General features: G+C 30.6%; 2 protein-coding genes and 1 non-coding gene across 7 annotated transcripts; 1 reads left to right on the top strand and 2 right to left on the bottom strand.

Annotated features, from left to right (window-relative positions):
- The first annotated feature begins 94 nt into the window (after positions 1–94).
- On the top strand, positions 95–15,703 carry LOC105837259 (receptor-type tyrosine-protein phosphatase N2). 2 transcript variants are annotated; one of them, XM_036287708.1, is made up of 20 exons: positions 95–233; positions 1,664–1,865; positions 3,086–3,184; positions 5,793–5,846; positions 6,538–6,598; positions 6,900–7,040; positions 7,502–7,583; positions 7,761–7,873; positions 8,323–8,903; positions 8,970–9,128; positions 9,283–9,323; positions 9,392–9,550; positions 9,633–9,759; positions 9,872–9,939; positions 10,066–10,449; positions 10,605–10,826; positions 11,306–11,311; positions 12,574–12,938; positions 13,252–13,305; positions 13,382–15,703. In XM_036287708.1, the coding sequence occupies exons 3-20, from the start codon at positions 3,094–3,096 to the stop codon at positions 13,650–13,652; spliced, it is 2,979 nt and encodes a 992-aa protein (XP_036143601.1). In that variant the 5' UTR covers positions 95–233; positions 1,664–1,865; positions 3,086–3,093; the 3' UTR covers positions 13,653–15,703. The 2 variants fall into 2 exon arrangements, with proteins under 2 accessions (XP_036143601.1, XP_036143602.1); XM_036287709.1 differs by lacking the exon at positions 11,306–11,311.
- On the bottom strand, positions 119–190 carry Trnap-ugg. The gene has a single exon. It is a non-coding gene; the product is annotated as a tRNA-Pro (tRNA).
- A 1,289-nt stretch (positions 15,704–16,992) lies between the features above and the next one.
- LOC105837271 (DNA endonuclease RBBP8) lies at positions 16,993–22,161 on the bottom strand. Of its 4 annotated transcripts, none has more exons than XM_028190399.2 (7): positions 21,622–22,161; positions 20,482–20,533; positions 19,810–19,859; positions 18,729–19,302; positions 18,551–18,650; positions 18,328–18,427; positions 16,993–17,216 (listed from the first exon to the last, which is right to left on the bottom strand). In XM_028190399.2, the coding sequence occupies exons 1-7, from the start codon at positions 21,725–21,727 to the stop codon at positions 17,155–17,157; spliced, it is 1,044 nt and encodes a 347-aa protein (XP_028046200.1). In that variant the 5' UTR covers positions 21,728–22,161; the 3' UTR covers positions 16,993–17,154. The 4 variants fall into 4 exon arrangements, with proteins under 4 accessions (XP_028046200.1, XP_028046201.1, XP_012537344.1 ...); XM_028190400.2 differs by having other exon boundaries at positions 18,729–18,771; positions 21,622–22,155; XM_012681890.3 differs by having other exon boundaries at positions 18,729–19,859; positions 21,622–22,155.
- Positions 22,162–22,269: the final 108 nt, after the last annotated feature.

Here is a 22,269-nt window from a genome sequence, read left to right as displayed (position 1 = left end):
GAAATGTAAAATTCCGTGGAATAGTTTCACACATTTAACTTATAATGATTCCATTATTTTTTTTATCCACCTATAACATTTTGCTGATGAATAGAGGAAACTTAAACGAAAAAAAATCGGGCCCCTCCGGGATTTGAACCCGGGACCTCCTGCACCCAAAGCAGGAATCATACCCCTAGACCAAGAGGCCTGATGACCATTTCTTATCAAGAAAGATAGATCCATTACATGTTGTAAGTATAAATGTATAATTTAACAACAATTAAGCCATTCAGCTTGTATTACGTTACAACATATGTAGTGGCTAGAAAAATATTCAAGTGTCAATTAACGCAAAATTTGGATGCAAAAATTAGCAATAGTACAACATAATATATGTATATATATGTGTTCCTTAAATTTATTCTACCAACGAAATAAATATAAATATAAATATTGGATAGAAATCGCAATAATCTTTTGATTGTAAAAAATGTTTGACAATCACTGGATTCTTGTTTTGAATTGTTGTATTATTGATATAATTAAGTGTAATTTATTTTGGTCATGAATTTCGTTATTTCTTCTTCCACTGCAATATATATCCTGTCCTAGCTCTTTCCACCGACATTTAATCAATTAATAGACAATCTCAATCGAAAATAGATCTAAAAATATGTGAATGCTGAGATGCTCGCGTCTACATTTATCTCATTGGTATTGGGTTAGTGAAACGTTTTTTCGACAATACGAAGAAAAATTATTTCCTATACGAAAATTTATATATATATATATATATATATATATATATATATATATATATATATATATCGTTCCTACGGTTATCAAGTATTTCTATTAAAGACGCTCCTCTTTTTTTTTCTCTCAGCTATAAGGAAAAACAGCGTAAATCTCGTTCGGCGGTCCGTTTCTTCTTGCGAAGCATGGCTGGCGGTGTGTCGCATTTTCCTCGCGCTTTCCACTTGTCCGGCCGCAACAAGTGTTCCCTAATCGATATTATGCTCTGCAAAACTCTTCTAACGACCGCAACGCGAACAACTTCCAAGAGTCCTGTTTTATTTTTTTTTCATCAATTCTATCAGCTTTGACACGCTATATTTTACTTTTCCTTAGAAAACCTATTATTTGAGATATACAGATAAAAAATAATACGATATAGAACACACAAAGCTACTCGTGATTTTGGCGACCATGTTTGCCGCGTCATCAGCCGTCCTTTCCCCCACTTCCTCTTATTTATTTTTCTCTGACAATGAAATTGAAATTCAATCATTAACAGAGGATGCAATATTGAGCTTTGTCTATCGACAATCTCGTATCTTTTGTCCGTCATTTCAATGCGATGATTTATTTTCTCAGGATGTTCCTTGCTCTCTTTCTCTCTCTCTCTCTCTCTCTCTCTCTCTCTCTCTCTCTCTCTCTCTCTCTCTCTCTCTCTCTCTCTCTCTCTCTCTCTCTCTCTCTCTCTCTCTCTCTCTCTCTCTCTCTCTCTCTCTCTCTCTCTCTCTCTCTCTCTCTCTCTCTCTCTCTAGCTTTATCAACCTACCTCTTGGTTGGCCCACTACCCGGCGGCGCGTTGCAATCGATTTGAAATCCAACGACGCACGACCCTGCGCGTCGTCGCCGCCGCCTGTTGTACCTCCTCATCATCCTGTCTTTTCAGTCAGTGCCATCGTTGCGGCGAAACCGGTAAACGTTGACGAGGACATGGTCCAGGAGTTTGCAGCCAGGACCGCCAAGTGGTGATCGTTCGCTCTCTCGCGCGAATCGCGAAACGGAACAGTAGGCGACGGTGTTTCTTGTGGTGACTCGATGCGTACGATGTGCTACAGGGTGTAAAAAAGGCTACATTGCGTCACGCCCAGGTGAGAATGGAGGACCAGAAACATTTGCGGTTATGCGTTTTACCCTTCCTTCATCCTCTTCTCCTCTTTTCCTATTTTAGCAAAAACTTTAGTAAACTTGCTTACAGAAAAATCTTATTCTTTCATTGTATCCAAACAACTTGTTTGTAATGTTTTAAAAACTGAATTTGTATGCCGCCTATCCTTTCTCTGTCTAAGGCAACATTAATTTTTTTTAAGATATACATATTATGCCATTGTATGTGATTGAAGGGACTCTATCAGGATATGTAAAAATGTATTCTTTCTTTTTTTATTAGTTTCATTGCTATGCTATCAGTGCTATCATAGTTACATTGTGCATTCAATGTATGTTAAATATGATTGAGTATATTTTTTTTTAATAAAATCTGTAAAATCTTTAATAAAGCTCATATGTGTCATATGTATTTTCAAGTCCATGCTTTGTTTCTGTATTTTTGAAAATAATCCTGAAGGAAAATTAAAAGTTGAATAATGCAATTGTGCACAGATTTCTTAAGGGGATACTAATTCATCTCTGAAGATGAATAAATATGGCTACAACTTAATATCTCAATTATGTGACATATGAGTATAAATAATTGTAGAGAAGATATTTTTTAAGTAAATAGAAAAAGTAAATAGAAAAAGATGTCTGAAGCAAAAATCAAATAATTAAAAGACAAATAATTTTTCTATTTTTCTTTGTTTTTCTTTTCTAAAAGTAGTTCAAATTTCATAGTCATTTGATTGAAAATGGTGTAAAGTGCTGTGTGTATTGTACTTTTTGTATTTAAATTTACACTTCAACCGAGAATGAATACTGTACTCTAGAACAAAATGCATTTAGAAAAATAATATATTTACATTTTTTAAACTTCCAGAAGATAATATACTTGCGATTTGTATGCGATCTAAGTAGTATTAAATAATTTGTATTTTAAATAATTTATGAAAAAGACCATTTGACTTTATTATCATTATCATAGAAATAATTATAACCTTACTGCTAATTAAAAGTAATTATTGGAAGTTGTTATTAAATTAAAAGTAATTATTGTAAAACAAAATTATTAAAAGAAAGAAACTCATTACAAAACTACAAACATAATAGTAACGTTTATATTTTATGTATGTTTATGGAAAAGCGTTCAAAGGATAAATAGATAGAAATTATAGATATGATAGTAAAGTGACATAAAGTGGATTCACAATTGTAGGACCATCTATGGGCCGTAAACGGTGGAGGCAAGGAGGCTTGGTGGAGCTGCTAGTGCTCTGTATTTTCCGTCACACCGTTCTGGCTGACGGCGACGTCGGTAAGTACAATTGAATATTATTATCTTGCAAATGCGAAAATAACAACTTTTGCTTCTCAAGAGTATACTCAATTAATGCAAATACTTAGTAAAATTGTGATAATTACTTTTTATGCGAATATATAAAGGATACATACACACACACACACACACACACACACACACACCTACATAGAGGGAGAAAGATTATAAAAATGTATTACTGCTTTTTATTGAATAAAATGTAAGTAGTTCCGTTTTTTATTTATTTCAAAATATTCCAATTCGAAATAGACAAATATATATGTTAATTTAAGCCGGTTACATATTTTTATCTATTTTTAAGTTTGTAGAAATGTCTCGCTTCCATTTGCAATTAATAGTAAATGAACTTTAAGTCTCATCCTATTTTAAAGAGATAGGAAATATAACGTTTCATACGTTGAACTTTCCACTCAATATATTTTAACCATCTATAATAATATTTTGTGCAGTCTACTAGAAACTCTTTGTAAACATCTAACGTCTTAAAAAAGACTTACAGATTTCTTTAAGTCCTCTCTTTAATGTCACATTGTTTGGGCAAATTTATTTACAAAGTTTTATAATTTGTTGTTTTTTCTAAAATAAAATAATAAACCTTTTTAGATTTTTCAATTTTTAAAAATATATATTTTTTTTAAGATTAAAACTTTTTAAAATCTTTTTAAGAATGTGTTTCTGATATAAAATGTCGAATAAAAATAAAATCCAACATATATTCTTTTAATTTTGATAAATAACTACGTTAATATACAAAATGTTTTTCAAGTATAAGAAAATTTTATCTTTATTTATCGATATTTTCGATGATGCGAGTGTTCACATTCAAGTATAAACATCGATCGTATGATACGCTCTAATGGTTGACGCCCTATTAAGTTAATGCGTGACATTATGGTACTTTTGTAAGTACCATGCTGTTTCACCACATTCATGAAAATATGCTTATTTTTTAACCATATGTTGGAAGGAATATAAGAAGAAATGAGCAAACTCAACTATTAGCTATTAAAAATACTACTTACATTTATTTAATACAATTGCGATGATGATTGCAAATAATACACACATAAAAATTGCATAACGGAAGATAAGTTAATTAATTGCATGGTATGGACAGAACTGAAGAGATTTGAAGGACTCAGCTATTTTAATAGAGCTTTAACTTTACCGAAACTAATCTTAATGTTCATATATGTATGCACACTGTATGGTACTGTATATCTGTTTGAATTAATAGTTTAACTTTATTAAATAAAAAAAAATCAACACAACCAGAGTTCAAAACTTAAACGAACATTTCTAATTTGTATATTCATCAACGATTGATAAAGAAACTACTATTAAACAAACTCAATTAATATGGTAGCAGAAAAATATAGAAATTTGATATGATAATATAGAATAAGAAGCTATATGTAAAGCAGAAAAATTGTTCAAATTTTTTAATTTTTAAATAAGACTCATACAATTTTTAAATTGTGATTAAAGGAATTATTTGAAAGTTAAGGAATCAGAAAAAGAGCTTTATACATTGTGTATAATGTGTAAAGAGAGAGTGAGAGAGATAAAGATTGTGTGTGTAGGGAGGGGAGATGTTCGATTTTCGCCCACGACAGCAACTCTACAGTTATCGAACCATTCATCCTACACAGCCACCACCTTCGTGAGCTTCGAGATCTCTCTATCGCACGCGCGTAACGTCGTTACATTTTCTTGTTTCGTCATTTTCTCATATCGCCCAATTATTCATTTATTCACTATTTTATATCTCCTTTTTTCTTCTCATTTTAATCATTCTGTGACTCCAGACAACATTTTAATCACTGTTCTAAAATATATTTGAATGCACATATCTGGTTCTCATTTCTATGCATTTCAATATGAAATCCGCGCGCACGCGCCCGCGCGCGCGCGTGTGGTGTGTGTGTTGCATTTTTATTTTTTTGAAATCATGTTTGCTGTGAACATGAAATGTATATGCATTCGTTCGATCGAATCATATTTTTTATCCATATATTTAATTTTGGTCGATTATTTTCGATTATTTTATCGAGTTATTTTCTTTGCGTATAACAGAGTATCAATACCATTTATCGAAAAAAATGCTACGTATTAAATTTAATATATAATAATGTAATATAAAATATATATAATAATTTTTAATTGTTAGAAATAATTTATGATTTGTCAAATAAACAGTTGCGCTGCGCACTGTAAATATATGTATGATATGAAATAAAAATTATAATTTAAATATGTATTTATGCAAAAAAATTATAAAAAATATATTTTTTTCTATAGATTTACTACTAAATATATTTTTTCATAAGAAATATGACGCAACAAGATGAATTGTTTCACGAGTAAACGCCTTTTAGCAATACAAAATCAGATTACACATTTGTGTCAAAATATTTGCACAATCCAGAAGGATACATGCTTGAATCTACATTTGACAGAAATACTTGAAATTGTACATATGCCAAAGTTAATTAATTATCACAGTTACGAACCATGTATATACACATTTGATATCTCTCTCATAAACAGTTTCCTTTAGCTATTGATATAATTCTGTTTTCAGGATGCCTATTCAGCGAGGATATATGTGATCCTGAGACGGAAAAATGTTTTAATGGTAATAATTTTGCACACAATCCACTTTAATTAATAAGTTAATAGCAAAATAAAAAGTTTTTTTTCTTTAGAGCGGGGAGCGGAAGATCATAACGGACTTTATTACTATTAGTATTATTAAATTAATTATCAATTTAATATTGTGGTATTACTATTCTAGTCCTATTGCGTTTCAAGATTGAAAGTTATAGTGCTCATTATAGTTTGAATAATTATGTATATGAAACTAAGAATAACAAGGAAGAATACATATCACACAAGAATAATATGTTATTGAATATTAGATTTTATTATTTTTTATTAGTCCTTTCTGTATTGTTTTCTATTCTATTATTTGTTCAACCGTTAGGCCTTCTTTAGATTTTAATTAAAGCTCTTTTTTCTCATAGCCTTTGTAATTCCTTATTGTGCATAATAATAAAACATGGAGACAAATAAAATATTAAAAATAAGTTTGCATTAAGTTTAATCAAAATTAATTGATATTAGTTAATTATGTTAATAATAATATTCAAGTAGAAATAGGCGAAACGGTCAAAGCAGGATCTTAATGATTATTATGTATAAGAATTGTATTATTCATACATACGGTCTTATGTTATTGTTAATAATGTAGCTATAAGGCATTATTAGTAACAACCTTTTTGTACAATATATATTTCTTTATATTAATACACTCATTATTCTTTCAGATTTGGCATTCGGAAAATGTATACCTCGATATACGAATTTAGAGAACGACGATTTATATCAGTAAGTTAAAGATAAAAATCATGTCTTTATAATTGAAATGTATTTATGACACTTATGAATTATTCACACTGAAATATCTACATCTCAAATGTTGAGATATAGAATGAACATGATATGTATGAACTGAGCGGAATTGAATCTTCTTTCCGATCGGTTAATTTTATCGCCGAGTCGTCAAACGGTCTCGCTACTCTTCGTCTTTATTATCGTACACTTACATAATGTTTTAGCGCGATCGACGCATAATAGTATAATCAACATATTATTAGGGCGTAATACAAGTTTTTTCTCTATTACATAGATATAATCTTGATAGCGGTGAACTGGAACTGCTACAATCGGTGAGACTACAATTAATGAAACTGGAATCTGACGGATATAAATGGAAACATCCTTTTACACAATGTATTGTGCAAACCTTATTGCATAATCTGCGATATGGGTACATCGTTTTGTTAAAATTTGTAGTCATATATTATAATTGAAATTTGCCAATTAAGATTTGCGTAAAATAATATATTTTCTTTACAATTTATTATATAAATCTTATACATGTATGAATCTCGTCATCTTTTTTCTCCATTATGTAAAGTTTTTTGCAATCAGTAAAAATAAAAAAAGTTATATGCTAGTTATTTATTCCTTTAGATTAAATGTATTTTACATTCATACAGAAAGATTATTTAAAAAATGCATTTTAAGTATTATACACAGAAACACACTAAAATATTAGTGCCCTATGGTAAAGGAAAAAGGTGGCGGCATATTTGTATCCAACTGATAAAAGTAATGAAGAACGATTATAAATTTGCAAATTAAAAAATTTATTTTTATTTGTTTTATTAAATATCTTGTATATTGAAAGTAATATTTAATAAAATAAAACTTTGAAAATTTTTACAGACAAAGTAATTCTCGTGATTTTCATCTCTGTGAATACTTGAAAAACCCACATCTCAATGAACAAGATGTACTTATTGATGAGGTCAGTATAAATCGTACTTTATTGTGAGAGTGTTTATTCACTGATATCACAAACGTGTTCACAATTTCTTGTACATCAAACGATATCTTATTGTTTACTGATCGCAATTTATTTCTTGAAAGTATGTAATTAGCAATTACTCGGTATAAGCAACCACTGTCAATTTTTTTTTTTTAGTTGGTTCCAGCGATTGCTATACTAAGAATATCTACGGACAACAAAAATCCTGAAAGTAATTTAGCTGATGTTTTGTATCGCCCTACTGGCATTGAAGACAAAAGAGAAAGAGAGTAGGTTTCTGACTAAAAAAAATCTTAGGCTATATTAGAATTAATTCAAATTTTTGCTTTTATAAAAAGTTTCTAGTAATTTTTTCATTAATCTTATATTATTTGAAAATACACACAATCAGAGATTTAAATAAAAAATTAAATTGAATATGAATTATTATATTTATTGCTAAACATTAACTTATACGTGTGTGTGTGTGTGTGTGTGTGTGTGTGTGTGTGTGTGTGTGTGTGTGTGTGTGTGTGTGTGTGTGTGTGTGTGTGTGTGTGTGTGTGTGGGTGGGTGGGTGGGTGGGTGGGTGGGTGGGTGGGTGGGTGTGTGTGTGTGTGTGTGTAATAGATATAGAATAACATGTTTCATTCTAATTTTCTGAATTTTATGATTAATTTTTCTGTACGAAATAATTGTGATGGAATCGTCATCAGAAATTCTTCAAATTCGTTTATAGATCTGAATATACGAAATGGCGTAGCGGGAGCGATCAGGCTTCAATTAATGAAGAGAAATACGACAACGAATATGGAAAATCACTGAACGATGTGCGCGAACAATTTTATCCACCCAGAACACGTCGATTCAGCTTTACCGACGATTATAAAAATTATGTTACTGAATCACTTGAAAATACTTTTAGAGACGGAACATTGTCCGAGGATGACGAAAATGTTTATGACACGCAACTTTTGTCTGCTGATGACTTTGAATTCTTACAGAATGAAAAGTCACCAGATTACATGTTGTTAGAGTCTTCCTCTGACGACGAGACAAATGAAAAGGCATATGAAAGGGCATTCTCCAGAAAGTATAAGCATAGAAAAAAACCACTGCGCCTCGAATTTTCCGATGTTGATGCAAAAAGGACGGTAATCAAACACGGTGAGGATTTTAACCAGGAGAATGATAAAATCAATGAAGAAAATGCATCAGAAATCGAGAGATTCGACGGGAATACTGAGAAAATACGCGAGATGTATACCGAGGGTGGAATCGTGCGGCCAACGAAACATAAAATTACATCCGACGCAAGTGGTAAGTTTATTTCTCGAATTGATAACTTAAATAATTTTTTACTAAATTAAAATGTATCTGACGCAGGAATTGCATACGATGAGATGTACGACGACGATGACTTAGACGAACTTTTATGGAGACGAGAGTTGGCTGGTTTTAAACGCAGGGAACGCTTAGACGTTAAAAAACCAGGGCCGCTATTTTCGACAAATAATTACGCATTTAAAACTCAATCTCCAGCTCGTAAGTAAATATTTTAAAACCTACATTTGATTTCTATCTTACGATCAGCTTTTCTATTATTTCGAAATAATTTTTATTAGTATTTATTCCAAAGACGCAATTCATATACCTAATTATTATTTTATTTCATCGATTACTGTTCATGTTTTTGCAGCCCTCATTAACAAAGATTACTCCGAGACAGACGATCAGGACGTAAGTAATTGAATTGAAATAACTTTTACCTATTCGATTGTGGACATTACATCAGTCTCTTATTGTAGAATAATCAAATATATACATCATTTACTAAAAAGGAATTACGCGGTAATACGAATGATGATCGGTCAGAAATTTACAAGAATGTCGATTTAGATTCTGTCTACATAGAATTTGAGCAAGAGTTTCATACATGGCTTGAAGGAGCACACGTCGTTTCTAAGGTAGACTAAAATAAAAAGTATTTAAAGACACATTAATATAAAAAAGTACTTTGAATTTAATATAAGCTTTTTGAATTAACAGGTTGAAGAACTTTTGGGATTGCCTGACGGAACATTAAAAAATATACGAGTGGGTCGTGCAGAAGTAACATTCAAAGTTGTTCAAAATGATAAAAACTACAATGCAACTGACATCGTTAACAGCATCGGTATAATAATTTACATACCGTACTCTTATATATGAATATAAATTATAATAAAAACATAAGATATGAGACAAAAATAAATCTATTTGCAAAAATAAAATATATTTTATTTTAGGTAACATACGTGGTAAATTACGAAATGCTCTAGGAATTGAAATTATTCGAGCGGGTATAGGCGATAAGGTACCACAATATTGTATTTTTTTACTACAAAATAGATACATAAATTAAGTAGTTGGCAAATTTTACATATAGACGTAATATTATTTTAATGTTATCAATGTTATCAATAAAAATGCATTTTTACAGGCTAAACTACCAGCTACTTTGGAGGTAGCCAGAAAAAGCGAGATGAGTTCTACTTTTTTCGGTGCGTTGGTAGCTGCTGGAGTTGCAGCTGCGATCGCAGCTGCAGTAGTTACACTAATAATTGCACGTCGACACGCTAAATATCGAGCGAAGCTTGCCGGATTGGCCACTCCGGATCCAGAAGCATCCAAGGATTATCAAGATCTATGTAGAGCACGAATGCAGGCGAAACAACCGAGCGAGAAATTAGAGTCACCACGTATTACAAGCTTATCGCGCGAAAACGAATCCAATAATTTGCCCTCCAACCGCTCCAGCACATCCTCCTGGGGCGAGGAACCTACTCTCTCTAACATGGACATATCGACCGGTCATATGGTTCTTGTAAGCATAATAAGAACGATAGAAAAAAAAAAAAATTTAGAAATTAAAATAATTTAACATTCCGAAATTTTTGTCGCGCTTGATTAATTTAGTAAAATCGCTGTGCTATTTCATGTTCTTATACTTGTCGTTCTATGTTAAATTTGTGTTTGTAGAGTTATATGGAGGATCATCTGAAAAACAAGGATCGCCTGGATCAAGAATGGGCGGCATTGTGTGCCTACGAAGCCGAACCATCATCCACAGAGATCGCGGAGAGTGAGGCGAATGTCAAGCAGAATCGTCTTAACGCGGCACTTCCTTATGATCACTCTCGAGTAGTCCTGAATGATCTTGCAAACGCAAATAGTTCCGACTACATAAATGCTTCCACGATCGTAAGTACATATATTCCATACGATATCTCTTGTTTCGTTATGACGAATCCTCCTGAGAAACCTTAACATTTATTTTTCAAAACTATAGATATGTTTTACATCTAATCATAAAACAATTTGCAAAATATCGGTAAATGATAAGAAATATGTCGCTCTCATTTTTATTTTGAAGTATATGTATAATATATTACATGTTGAACTAGTACTATATTATTAAAATATATTGGAGTAAAATTGAAATCAATATTGCATAATGTTCATAAACTAAAATTCAGGAGGATATTATTTGAATACGCGAAATTATATTGATGTATATGATGTGAAAATTTTCTGAGTATTCCATACAGTAATATATACATATATTAGAAGATAATTCTTGTATAAAAAATAAAATAAATATTTTCGTTTTCACGATAATGTTGTTGAAATACATACGACATTCCGTTTTCTGGCTGCCACATCACAATATGTACATATAGAAGTCGGTAAGTTTCACAGTCGATGGGCATGTCAAGTTGATCGTTTAAAAGTCGCAAAATAATGTTTCGGCGCAATTTGTAAGGCTCTTGTGGTAGATCTTTTTTTATGCATTATAATTGAAACACAAAGAAACGAACCAGCATGTTTAACAAGCAAGCTTTGTCTTTGACTGCACAATCGACAATGTATGATCGTACATTAGAAATGTGATTTAGTTTTGAGTGATTTTGATAGCGACCCGTGCGCGTAAAATATCCAAAACTTTCGACGATCAGTTCGTAACGGTCACGTGCTCCGAAATACTTGCTTCTTAAAAGATGAATTGATTATAAGCGTTTCGTCACAAATTGCATTGTGTTTTCATATAAACTACTATGAAACTTTGTTCGAGTTTGAAAACTGTATAGTATATCGCCACCAAGTTTATTATTTTTAAATCAGTGCTACAATCATTCAACAATGCTCCTATCCATTCTGTTCCAGTAAAAGGATTTAGAGCAAACGTATTTGAGCTTATTTCAGACTTTATAAGCTTTGATTACGGACTACGAAATTATTTTTTTCAATATTATCATAAACTTGGAGTTTTCTAAAGAGCATTTTCAATATGTATTGCTCTTGTTTCTTGTTAATCAGAAGAAAACAATGGCTGAAAGTTATAGAATTCTGATAGAAACTTATGGTGATGTTGCTCCATCAATTAAGACATATGAATATTAATTTATACGATTAAAAAATGGTGATTTTAATATTAACGACAAAGATCACTCGGGACAACCAAAAAAGTTTGAAGATACAAAGTAAGCATTATTGAATGAAAATCCAAATTAACCCGCTTCAGAATTTACATTAAATATTAATCGTATAAGTGTTCATATGATGTGGGAAAGATTCTCAAAGGAAGAAAATTGGTTCAAAACTAAGTCACATTCCTACGTTTATTCAATATATCAGTATCGTAAATGAAGGAGAAACACAAACTAAGGCAAAAGGATATAATAGAACATTTTATTCAATACAATTGAAGACACTTACGGTTTTTGAAGCGATCCTCTCTTGCGAGCGATTTAATTTAAAAAATGTAAAAACACAGCTTTACAGGTATTCAGTGCGAACTAATGAGTCGACTAAGTTAATCGAAATTTAACTTTTTTAAATAAAAATTACGAAAAAAACAATGAACGAATTTTTCGATTAGGAATAAACCTATTTATTTATCGAATTATATCGTCAAAACTGTAACCATAATATCGTTTGTTCATTGCAGACGGATCATGATCCTCGAAATCCGGCTTACATAGCCACGCAAGGGCCGTTACCGCAAACCACGGCTGATTTCTGGCAATTGGTTTGGGAACAAGGTAGCGTGGTGATTGTAATGCTAACGCGACTTACCGAGGAAGGCCGTGCCATGTGCCATCGTTATTGGCCCGAAGAAGGATCAGAGCTCTATCACATATACGAGGTACATCTGGTGTCGGAGCACTTTTGGTGTGATGATTATTTAGTGCGCTCCTTTTATCTGAAAAATTTGCGCACTTGTGAGACCCGTACTGTTACGCAATTCCATTTCCTCTCTTGGCCGGAAAACAGCGTTCCATATTCCACAAAGGCTCTGCTCGAGTTTCGTAGGTTCGTGTCGATTTAATTGTTTACTGATAAAGAAACACATACGCACACGCACGCACCCCACCACACACCAGCATATTTTTTATTGCACAAAAAAATTGTTATATTATATAATATTCTCTACATATTACTGTATATAATTTTAAAAGATTACTATATCTAAAATATTCAATTAAGGAAAAAAACTATGTTTCGTGCTTAATTATTTTTATATTATTAAAAGTCAAAGAAAAAATATTTTATTATATTTTATTTTATTTTACATTGAACAATGTTCAAAAATAACATTTCAAATTATTTGATTTTTTCTTTTTAGAAAAGTTAATAAATCGTACCGTGGAAGATCATGTCCGATAGTTGTGCATTGCAGGTAAATATATATTGTTATATTATTTTGATTAATCAACGTAGCAGTCAAGATATTATCATATTTAATCATTTTACAGTGATGGAGCTGGTCGAACTGGTACTTATTGCTTGATCGACATGGTTTTAAATCGTATGACAAAGGGAGCGAAAGAAATTGATATCGCTGCTACTCTCGAACATATTAGAGATCAAAGGCCTGACATGGTTGCTACGAAACAACAATTTGAGTTTGTTTTGATGGCAGTGGCGGAAGAAGTGCATGCGATTCTCAAAGCTTTACCCGTATCGTCAAATGAGAAATCCGTTACGGCTGCCGGATCTTCACCACCTACAAAATCGGAGCAGTAAACATAAAACTGCAACATAAATTTAATCCTAAACGGTATAAAAGTGACCTGACTCCTTTTTAATTCCTAGTAACTTTAGTAAAAAATTCGTTATTTCTTCATGTTCACAAACCTTGATAAAAACTCAAAGATTTAATTTTTTTTTTGCAAAGCTATTTTTGGAAATTCTATTCATGATTTAATATTATTGTGATAAGAAGTTTAATTGTATAATTATTCATATTTATCAGCTATTTTATACACTTCAGGATTAAAATAATCATGATCGAGAGGCGAACAAGGATAAAAGATAACTATTCTATTGATTTCGATGTGTCATGAAAATGCTAAATACTTTTACTAGCTGTTTACTATGATCCTACTGAAACCAAGAATCAATCATTCAGTTTTTTCATTGAAATTTTCTACACGCTCAGTACTTCCTATTGACGCACCGTCCTATGATTAATTTTATCAATCACGTCTTTTTTTTCTACTCTAATTGCAGTTTTTCAACATGTGAAAAAAAGATGAGCGACTTAAATTCCTACAATAAGAAATATAACACGATATGACACGATCAAAGAGAAGTATTAATTTAAATACAGTTTTAATTTAAATAGAATATGTAAAGAGAAAAAAGTAAACGATATTTGTGTGTGTTAAAATAACTTTAAATATACATATAATACGTGGTGCAAGATCTTTAAATTTTTTTTCTACTGTTATGTATAAGACATTGTTTTATCACATCAATTAATGACATAACGTCCCTTTCCACTCATGCAAACGTCTACTCAAGGCCTATTTTAAAGATTTAAACATTTTGAAGTATTTGTAGACAACAGACGGATAGACACGATTAGGTATACTCGAGGCGTATGCAATATTTTTATCAACATTGAATGATTAGTATACTGTTCGATCGATCGGTGATGGAACATTTTTATATACTATACTAATAGAGTCTAAGTACTTTGATTTTTTTATCGTTAAATGCGATCATTTGAAATCAAAGTTTTATTTGTGATATAAAGATTATATTTAGTATTTATCATGAACTGACGATTAAATTGACTGTGTTTAACATCAAATATGTGATATGAATATCAAACTAGGATTTTTATTGTCTACCATGGATAAAATGTATTATTTTTTGTATTGTTTTGTGTAGAAATATAAATTATGAAATATTTACATATAAAATCATCCGTCTATCGAAAATTATATTGGATTTTCATACTTTATTAGAAATGTATTACACATACACACACACACGCGCGCGCGCGCGCGCATCTTTTCACTCTTAAATCTATATATAACCATAATTATTTAAAATTATTTATAATATAAAACACTTTTAAGAGAAAAACAATACAACAAAAATTGTATTATAAAATATTTGCAAAAAAGACAAAAGATTTTATGTGTACATATAGAGATTATTCTAATTAAATTATATTAATTCTTACGCGCGTGTCTTCCGATAAACGTGCTTTAAAATAGCTTTAAAGGAATGAATGAATTTTTCAATCTCGAATTCAATAAATAGTAATCAATGTAAATCAATCAGCTGAGTCAATTGCATGATACCAAAATACGTATATAACAAAATGTAAGCATAAATTTAGTTTAATGAAGTGCGCTACAGTTTCAGAAGTTTTTTTTTATTTCCTTCATTAAAAAATTCTTAATTCAATATATTTTATAATAAATTGAATTATTCGTAAAGATATGAAGTATAATGTTTTGTTATATACTACAGAATTATATATTATATATTTCAAGTACGTGAATGATCGATCGGACAGCCGAAAAGGATTACGTCTATTTACAAAAAAGAAAAAACGCCGCGTACATTGTACTACGAAATAATCGTTAATTACTGTTTGGTTTTTCAGAATTGCTAAAAAAATTGGTATTGTGATTTGATGTTAAAATATTGTGTGTACGTGCGATGATTTTGTTGGAAAATTTATATAGCTTGATAATGCAGAATATGAACTTAAATGTATATGTTGATAGACATTATATATTTTGTTTCGCGATTAAAAAATACAATACACTGATAAAGCTTAATTTTTGCCCCTTTAGCACATGCCAGAAGCAACGTAATTTTTTATACATTATGTATTAACTTGAGTACTTTATATTTACATAAAAAGCAAAATGTTTCTCGCTTGTGCTCTATACAAAAAAATTAAAATCTCTGAAAACCGTGCTATTAAAAAAAAAGTTCAACTAAAGTTTGATATTAATTATATAAAATATGCTGCGTTTTTTTCCTATATAATATTTTATTTATCAAACAATTTATTTTCAGAATATTTACAAAAATCGTCAATAAGAGCGAATCCCAGATGCGCACAGTGTAAAACGGACACCACCAATCAAATTCATGCTAACCCTAACTCAGCAATCTGATTGGTCCGTTTTATACTGTGCGCATCTAGGACGTTCCCTCAGCCAATACACTCAACACCAACCCAACCCTCAACAACTCGACCACTAACACAACTCGACAAATACCATATCATGATCAACAACACAAACAACAAACAATAACTTTGTCCTTTTCAGTTTGGAGCAAAAAATTGAGCCTTATCAATATTTGTATCAAAACTTTTGACTTTATAATTTAATTTTAGTATTATTTCGAAATATATACATACTTTTTTATTGTATACTTTAAAGTACATACTGTATATCTATTTAATTTGTCAAAAATTTTAAGAAATGAAAAGGAGAGACTATAACAGTATTTGATTTAAATATATTTTTGCAAGTAATATCGAAATTGATACTAAATAAAAATACTTATAAAACATCTCCGTATGAAGAATGTCACGTATCTACGACGTTGTATGTTGTGATGAGGTGTGCTATGTGAGTAGTAATAGATTTAAGACTTAATGTTTCACGAGCCTATATATTAATTGTTTAACAGTGTTGCACAATGCAAATATTTTAGAGAAGATATTGAACAAGCAGGAACACTAATGTACCTTGAAACTGTGTCAAACTTTGCTTGATCACCGCAACTGAGTTTGATTAGCCTTCTTTAGCACCGACTGACTCACAAAACAAATTCTATATTTTTGTGTAAAGGAATTTTTCTCTCTATATATAAATGATATAATTATATGTAAAATCTATACTGCGTTGCCCAATATATAATACTATATATATATGTTGTAAAATAATAAAAATTATCTATGTTCAAACTATGAACATGTTTATATTTTCTTCCGTTCAAAATTTGTTACATAATCGTAAACATTTTAATATTTATTTTTGTAATAATATTTATTTATATCACAAAATCTTTATTTTTAGAAAAATAGAAAAATATATACATACACTTATGTCTTTAACCAATAATTTATATTTTATTTCATATTTATTTTAATAATAATGTATTTAAAATATATAATTATTATGCACGAAACTCCATTTTGGAATCGTTGAAATCTAATTAAAGTCGTATCAAAGTCTTGGGAAGTAGATTCGATTGGCAAAGCATTTTAATTTTTATTTTGTCGATAAGTGCTTGATAATGTTTCGGGAAACTCTGGATCCCAAAAACCTGTAAAAAATATTTTTTAGTATATGATACATCACGTGTGTGTGTGTACTGTAAAAAAATATCCGAATTATTAAATAAAACAAAATATTTATTTATCAATATTGATTTTGTCGCCTTCAAAATAGGTTCCATTGAATGTAATACACATATATCAATGTTTAATTCAATCCTCAAAATAATTTTCAAATGCTAAAGCTGGTATTGTTTTTGAGCTTTTGCAAATTTTCTTTTATGGCTTTAATCGATTGAAAACGCCTTTCTCGAAATGGTAACTTGAGTTTGGCGAAAAGGAAAGTCACATGGAATCGTCTAGTGAATACGGTGCTTGGTCGATGACACTTGTTGAATTTTTGGCTAAAAATCGCGTACAAAAATCTGTGTGCGACGACGCATTATTGTGGTGCAAGATTCAAAGATCGTTTTTCTAAATACAAATCTGTCCTTTTTCGACAAACACTCTCGCAAACACCTCATAGCGTCCAAATAATATTCTTTATTAACGGCTTGTCAATCTGAAAAGAAATTCTGAATGCGCAATACACGATAATCGAAGAAAACGGTGAGCATGGTCGACCAGATCGAGACAAATCAATAACCATTCTCGGCCTTCTTTGAATGCCTCATACCATTCATACGGTTTTTTTCGATAGACGTGATTCACCAAAGGCCTTTGTAGCATTTTCAATTCAGCACAAGAAATTTCGTTGGCAACACAAAATTTAAGACAAATTCTTTGCTCGATCAAATTCGTCTATTATGAAAATTGCAAAACACTCTTGAATTCGACTAACGTAAACAACTATTATAAACAAACTGATACATTGACAGATCGCGCTTAAATTTAGCGTTGCAATTAGGGCTGCGTTCCGTTTCAACGCGTAATGCGCATAATGCATTGTTCATTCTTGTTTAACGTTTGACAAACAACAAGGATGAACGATGCATCATGCGTATCATGCGTGAAACGGAACGTACCCTAGGTATAGTGCTGCCGGCTTACACACAAAAAATTTTTTCGATACCTTTATCGCGGGACTTTTAAATGACTAATTCCGGATACTTTTCTCACAGACTGTAATATATAAGAAAGTGATTAAATAAAATATTATACCTTCTGGTGTGTTTGGCCTTTCATGTTTGTGTCGATGTCGTGAGCATTGATTCTTCCGCTTTTGCAATTCTTCTTTTGACAGTGACAAATTCTTATAATACTAAAAAATTAAATAATTTATATAAATTATCATAATGAAAAAAAATATACATATATAGAAATTTCTGTATGTATTATTTTGTATAACTTTATATAACTATATGCTTTATATAATGAATCTTACCTCTCGACATTCCCAACAATCCAAACCGTTTAACTTTGCTCTGTCAGTTTTACACTGCATATTAAGCTGCTCTGAAGCCTCTATCTTTCTTTTTTGCAATCTATAAATAACGTTTTCATTAAATAATAAAATCAAGTAAAAGTAACTTATATTACCACAGTCATTAAATGATACTTACACAGTAAACTCGCCCAATTTTTTTTTTTCAGGTGGCTCGTTTTCTGTATCATTCAAATTTAAATTATTCATATCATTTCTATTTGCAGCTTGTTTCACAGGTAAATAAAAAGTTTCGTCTTTATAGACAAAGTTTATATTTTTAAGCTTTTGTACTTTATTTTTTATTAATAATTGATCTTCCTTTTGAGTTTCAATAGATTTTTTAATTTCAACATTGGTTTCATTATGTATTTTTATTGGTGAAAGATAACTTGTATTAATTTTATCTTTTAATGTATCAACTGCTGTATTTGTGGAAGATTTATCATCTTCCATTTGTATAGAAGTATGTTTAGAGTACAATTTAAAATCTATTAGCTCTGAAACAGCACTTGGACCAGAACTTAAGCCAAGATATTTATTTTTATATGGAGAAATTATCTTTCGTTTCGTAGGAATTTTTCTTTTGAATTTTAAACATCGTTTAACTTTTGATGTGATAGGACTTTTTTGTGTAGGACTGATTTCTATTATATCTTCAGAAATTTCACTAGCCTCATTTTCAGTAACAGTTATATTTGTTGTAAAAATATCTGGAATAAAGTTCTGTTGTACATTATGTATTGTACCAGTTGACTTATGTTTATCTATATTTGAAGATGCTACCATCTTTTCATTACTTTTAACTGGACAAAATGTAAGTCGAGATTGTTTCAATCTCTTTCCATTTGGCAAAAATGTAGTTTCCACATGATGTGTTGTGCTAAGTTCTAATTTGTGATTATATTTTGAAGGAACTTTTTCAATGTTATGTTGTGTTTTCATATTTGAAGTTGGATTGCATACTGTTTTAAGTGAACGCAATTTTTTTATAGAATTGCTGCCAGTTTTTAATAATGCTCTAGAAAATACTGGACTTTCTGGCGGACTAACTGGATCATTTTCATTGATATCTTTGTGTAAAAATTCACTTGCATTTGATGGATCAATTCTTGTATCAAAATTAATACAATTAATATTTAATGTGTCTAATTCCATTAATGGAATGCAATTACTTTCTTCCACTTTAGCATTATTTAAATGTTGGAATGTTGCTTCACCTTTTGTTTTTGTACAAGCTGTATCAATCGTCATTTGCGATGAAGAATGCCTATAAAATTATACATATACATATGTGTGTGTGTGTGTGTGTGTGTGTGTGTGTGTGTGTGTGTGTGTGTACATGCATGAATACTTTCATAACATATTAGGCCTATTCTTTCTCGCTGTACTGCTACACTAATGCAATAAGTTAGAGTGAGATACATATATATTTGTTTCACTCTAACTTTTTGCACCAATATAGCAGTGCATCAAAGAGACCATGCCAATTATTGGCAAAATTATTTAAATTTGTGTGGTGTTTCTGTGTGTGAAAATTGTGTTACATTAAATTTAGGAATCTTAACAGAATGGCCAACTAACAATTTTAAGACAAGTTGTATGACTTAAATTTTTGTCTTTAATAACACACAATTAATAATTGTCTTGTGTTTCCAGCTTTAAGCTAAAAAGTAAATCTATTTATAATTTAATATTTGAAAGACAAGATAACAAGATAACAAGATAATAATAGTTATTTTGCGTTTACTAAAGACAAAGATTTAATACATAAAACATTATCTTGAAATAAAAAATCAGCTGTTTTGCTAAGATCTTAAATTTAATTTTGATTGATGTCTAAATTATATAAATATGAATTATATAATAAGTAAAAATATTAATAAACTTACGCTTTACACTGTCCACATTGTTCCTGCAATTTTATATAATCTTCCAATAAATCTGTAAAACAAAAAAGTTATCAAGTATCTAATTGCATTTTATGACTTAATTTAGAATTTTGTATTGTTTAGTAGCAGAATTAGTTACAAAAATCTAGAGACTCTCTAATAAGAGACTGTCATCAAAAATCTCGTCAAATTTTTACGAGTGAGAGAAAAATATCTTATGCTCTATTTCGAGTGTAGATGTTCCCAAAAATGTCGGGCAATGTCGGGTGTAAAGACTAAACGCCTACAGATAACCTCACTTCTGTGTTGCTTATAAGAAGTACAAAACATATTTTAGTATATATGTTTTAAAATATTGTATATAAAAAGAACATAATATTTTGTTTTGTTTTATTTTTTTTGTGTTGATTTATAATGTTAATGGAAAGGTTTGTGTGTTTAGAATATGAGCGCGAATTGACGATAACCAATGGCCGCGTTCAGCAGACACAACTGTTGAGTGAGCGCTGGTGAGCGCTCAGTGATTCTTTAATATGATTAGTTAATACCTTTAGATCTAACCAATCATATTAAAGAATCACTGAGCGGCCACTCAACAGTTGTGTCTGCTGTGGTCTGCTGAACGCAGCCATTCAAAAGTGTCCCTTTATTGGCCAGTCTCTTATGCCCAGTCTACAATGAGTCGTTGGTCGTTGGTCGTAAGAAATTTGTTGGTCGTAACCAATTATGTTCGGTTATTCTTCTCTAAGATCAACTGTGATTGGTTAAATTTCTTACGACCAACGACTCATTGTAGACTGGGCATTATTAGAAATTAGAAGGTCTCTACACAACCTAATTCACATGATTAACTGCAGATAGCAGCATGAATCAAATATGTGCCTTTTATGCTTAGTTCTTTCTATCATTTCTAGAGGGCAGAAGTTATGTGTGAAAGTTTTCCAAAGAGTATTTAAAGATTTATAATTAAAAATTTTATAAATTGTACAATTTCAAATACATAAGTTTATGTGAAATGATATAGAAATTATACATTATATATGTTATTTTTTAATTATAAAATATTTGAGTACTCATATAATATTTAAAAATATATATATATTTAGGTATAATTGACATAGTAATTATATATACACCTACCTTGATAATGTTGTAATGCTTTTTGCAAAATTTCATTGTAACTCTCCATTGCTTTTCTCGCAGTTTCATTGTGCATCAGGTATTTAAATTGCAAACTCACCGACATCGTTAATGGAGTAAGTAAGCTCACGTCGTTTCCAAGCAACTCTTGTAGCTCTTCTGTAGTACTTTTTCGATTACTTGCTTAATTCGGTTTTCAAAAATCGTAATTGCACAATAAACCAACTATTTCAACTATTTATCTTCACTAGTTGGGCTATATGAGCTCTAACATTTATTTTTATATATTGTACATCATTATGCGAAGTTTCGTGGTTCGACACGCTCCGCCATAATACTTAACCCATACACATACATGTATATGTATTGAGTACGTATGTATGTACATCATAGATGATGGCATGAATAAGCTTAGGTACTCAGAGATGCCAAAAGTCTCTAATTCTGAGGGTCGGTTGTTTCAACTTCTTGGTAAACTTATCTACCAGGTAAGCATGTGTCTATCTTCATTTCTTTTCTTAAATAAATAAAGACAAACATATATTTACCTGATAGGTAAATTTACCAAGAAGTTGGAACAACCGACCCTGAATGATTTTTAGATTTTACAAAAAGGAAAAATACAAGTCCGAGAATAATAAAAATATT

The sequence above is a fragment of the Monomorium pharaonis genome, chromosome 5 (genome assembly GCF_013373865.1).
Source record: "Monomorium pharaonis isolate MP-MQ-018 chromosome 5, ASM1337386v2, whole genome shotgun sequence".
In the NCBI taxonomy this organism is placed as follows: Eukaryota; Metazoa; Arthropoda; class Insecta; order Hymenoptera; family Formicidae; genus Monomorium; species Monomorium pharaonis.
Note: the sequence above shows the minus strand (reverse complement) of the source record. Positions and strands in the feature narration are given on the sequence as shown.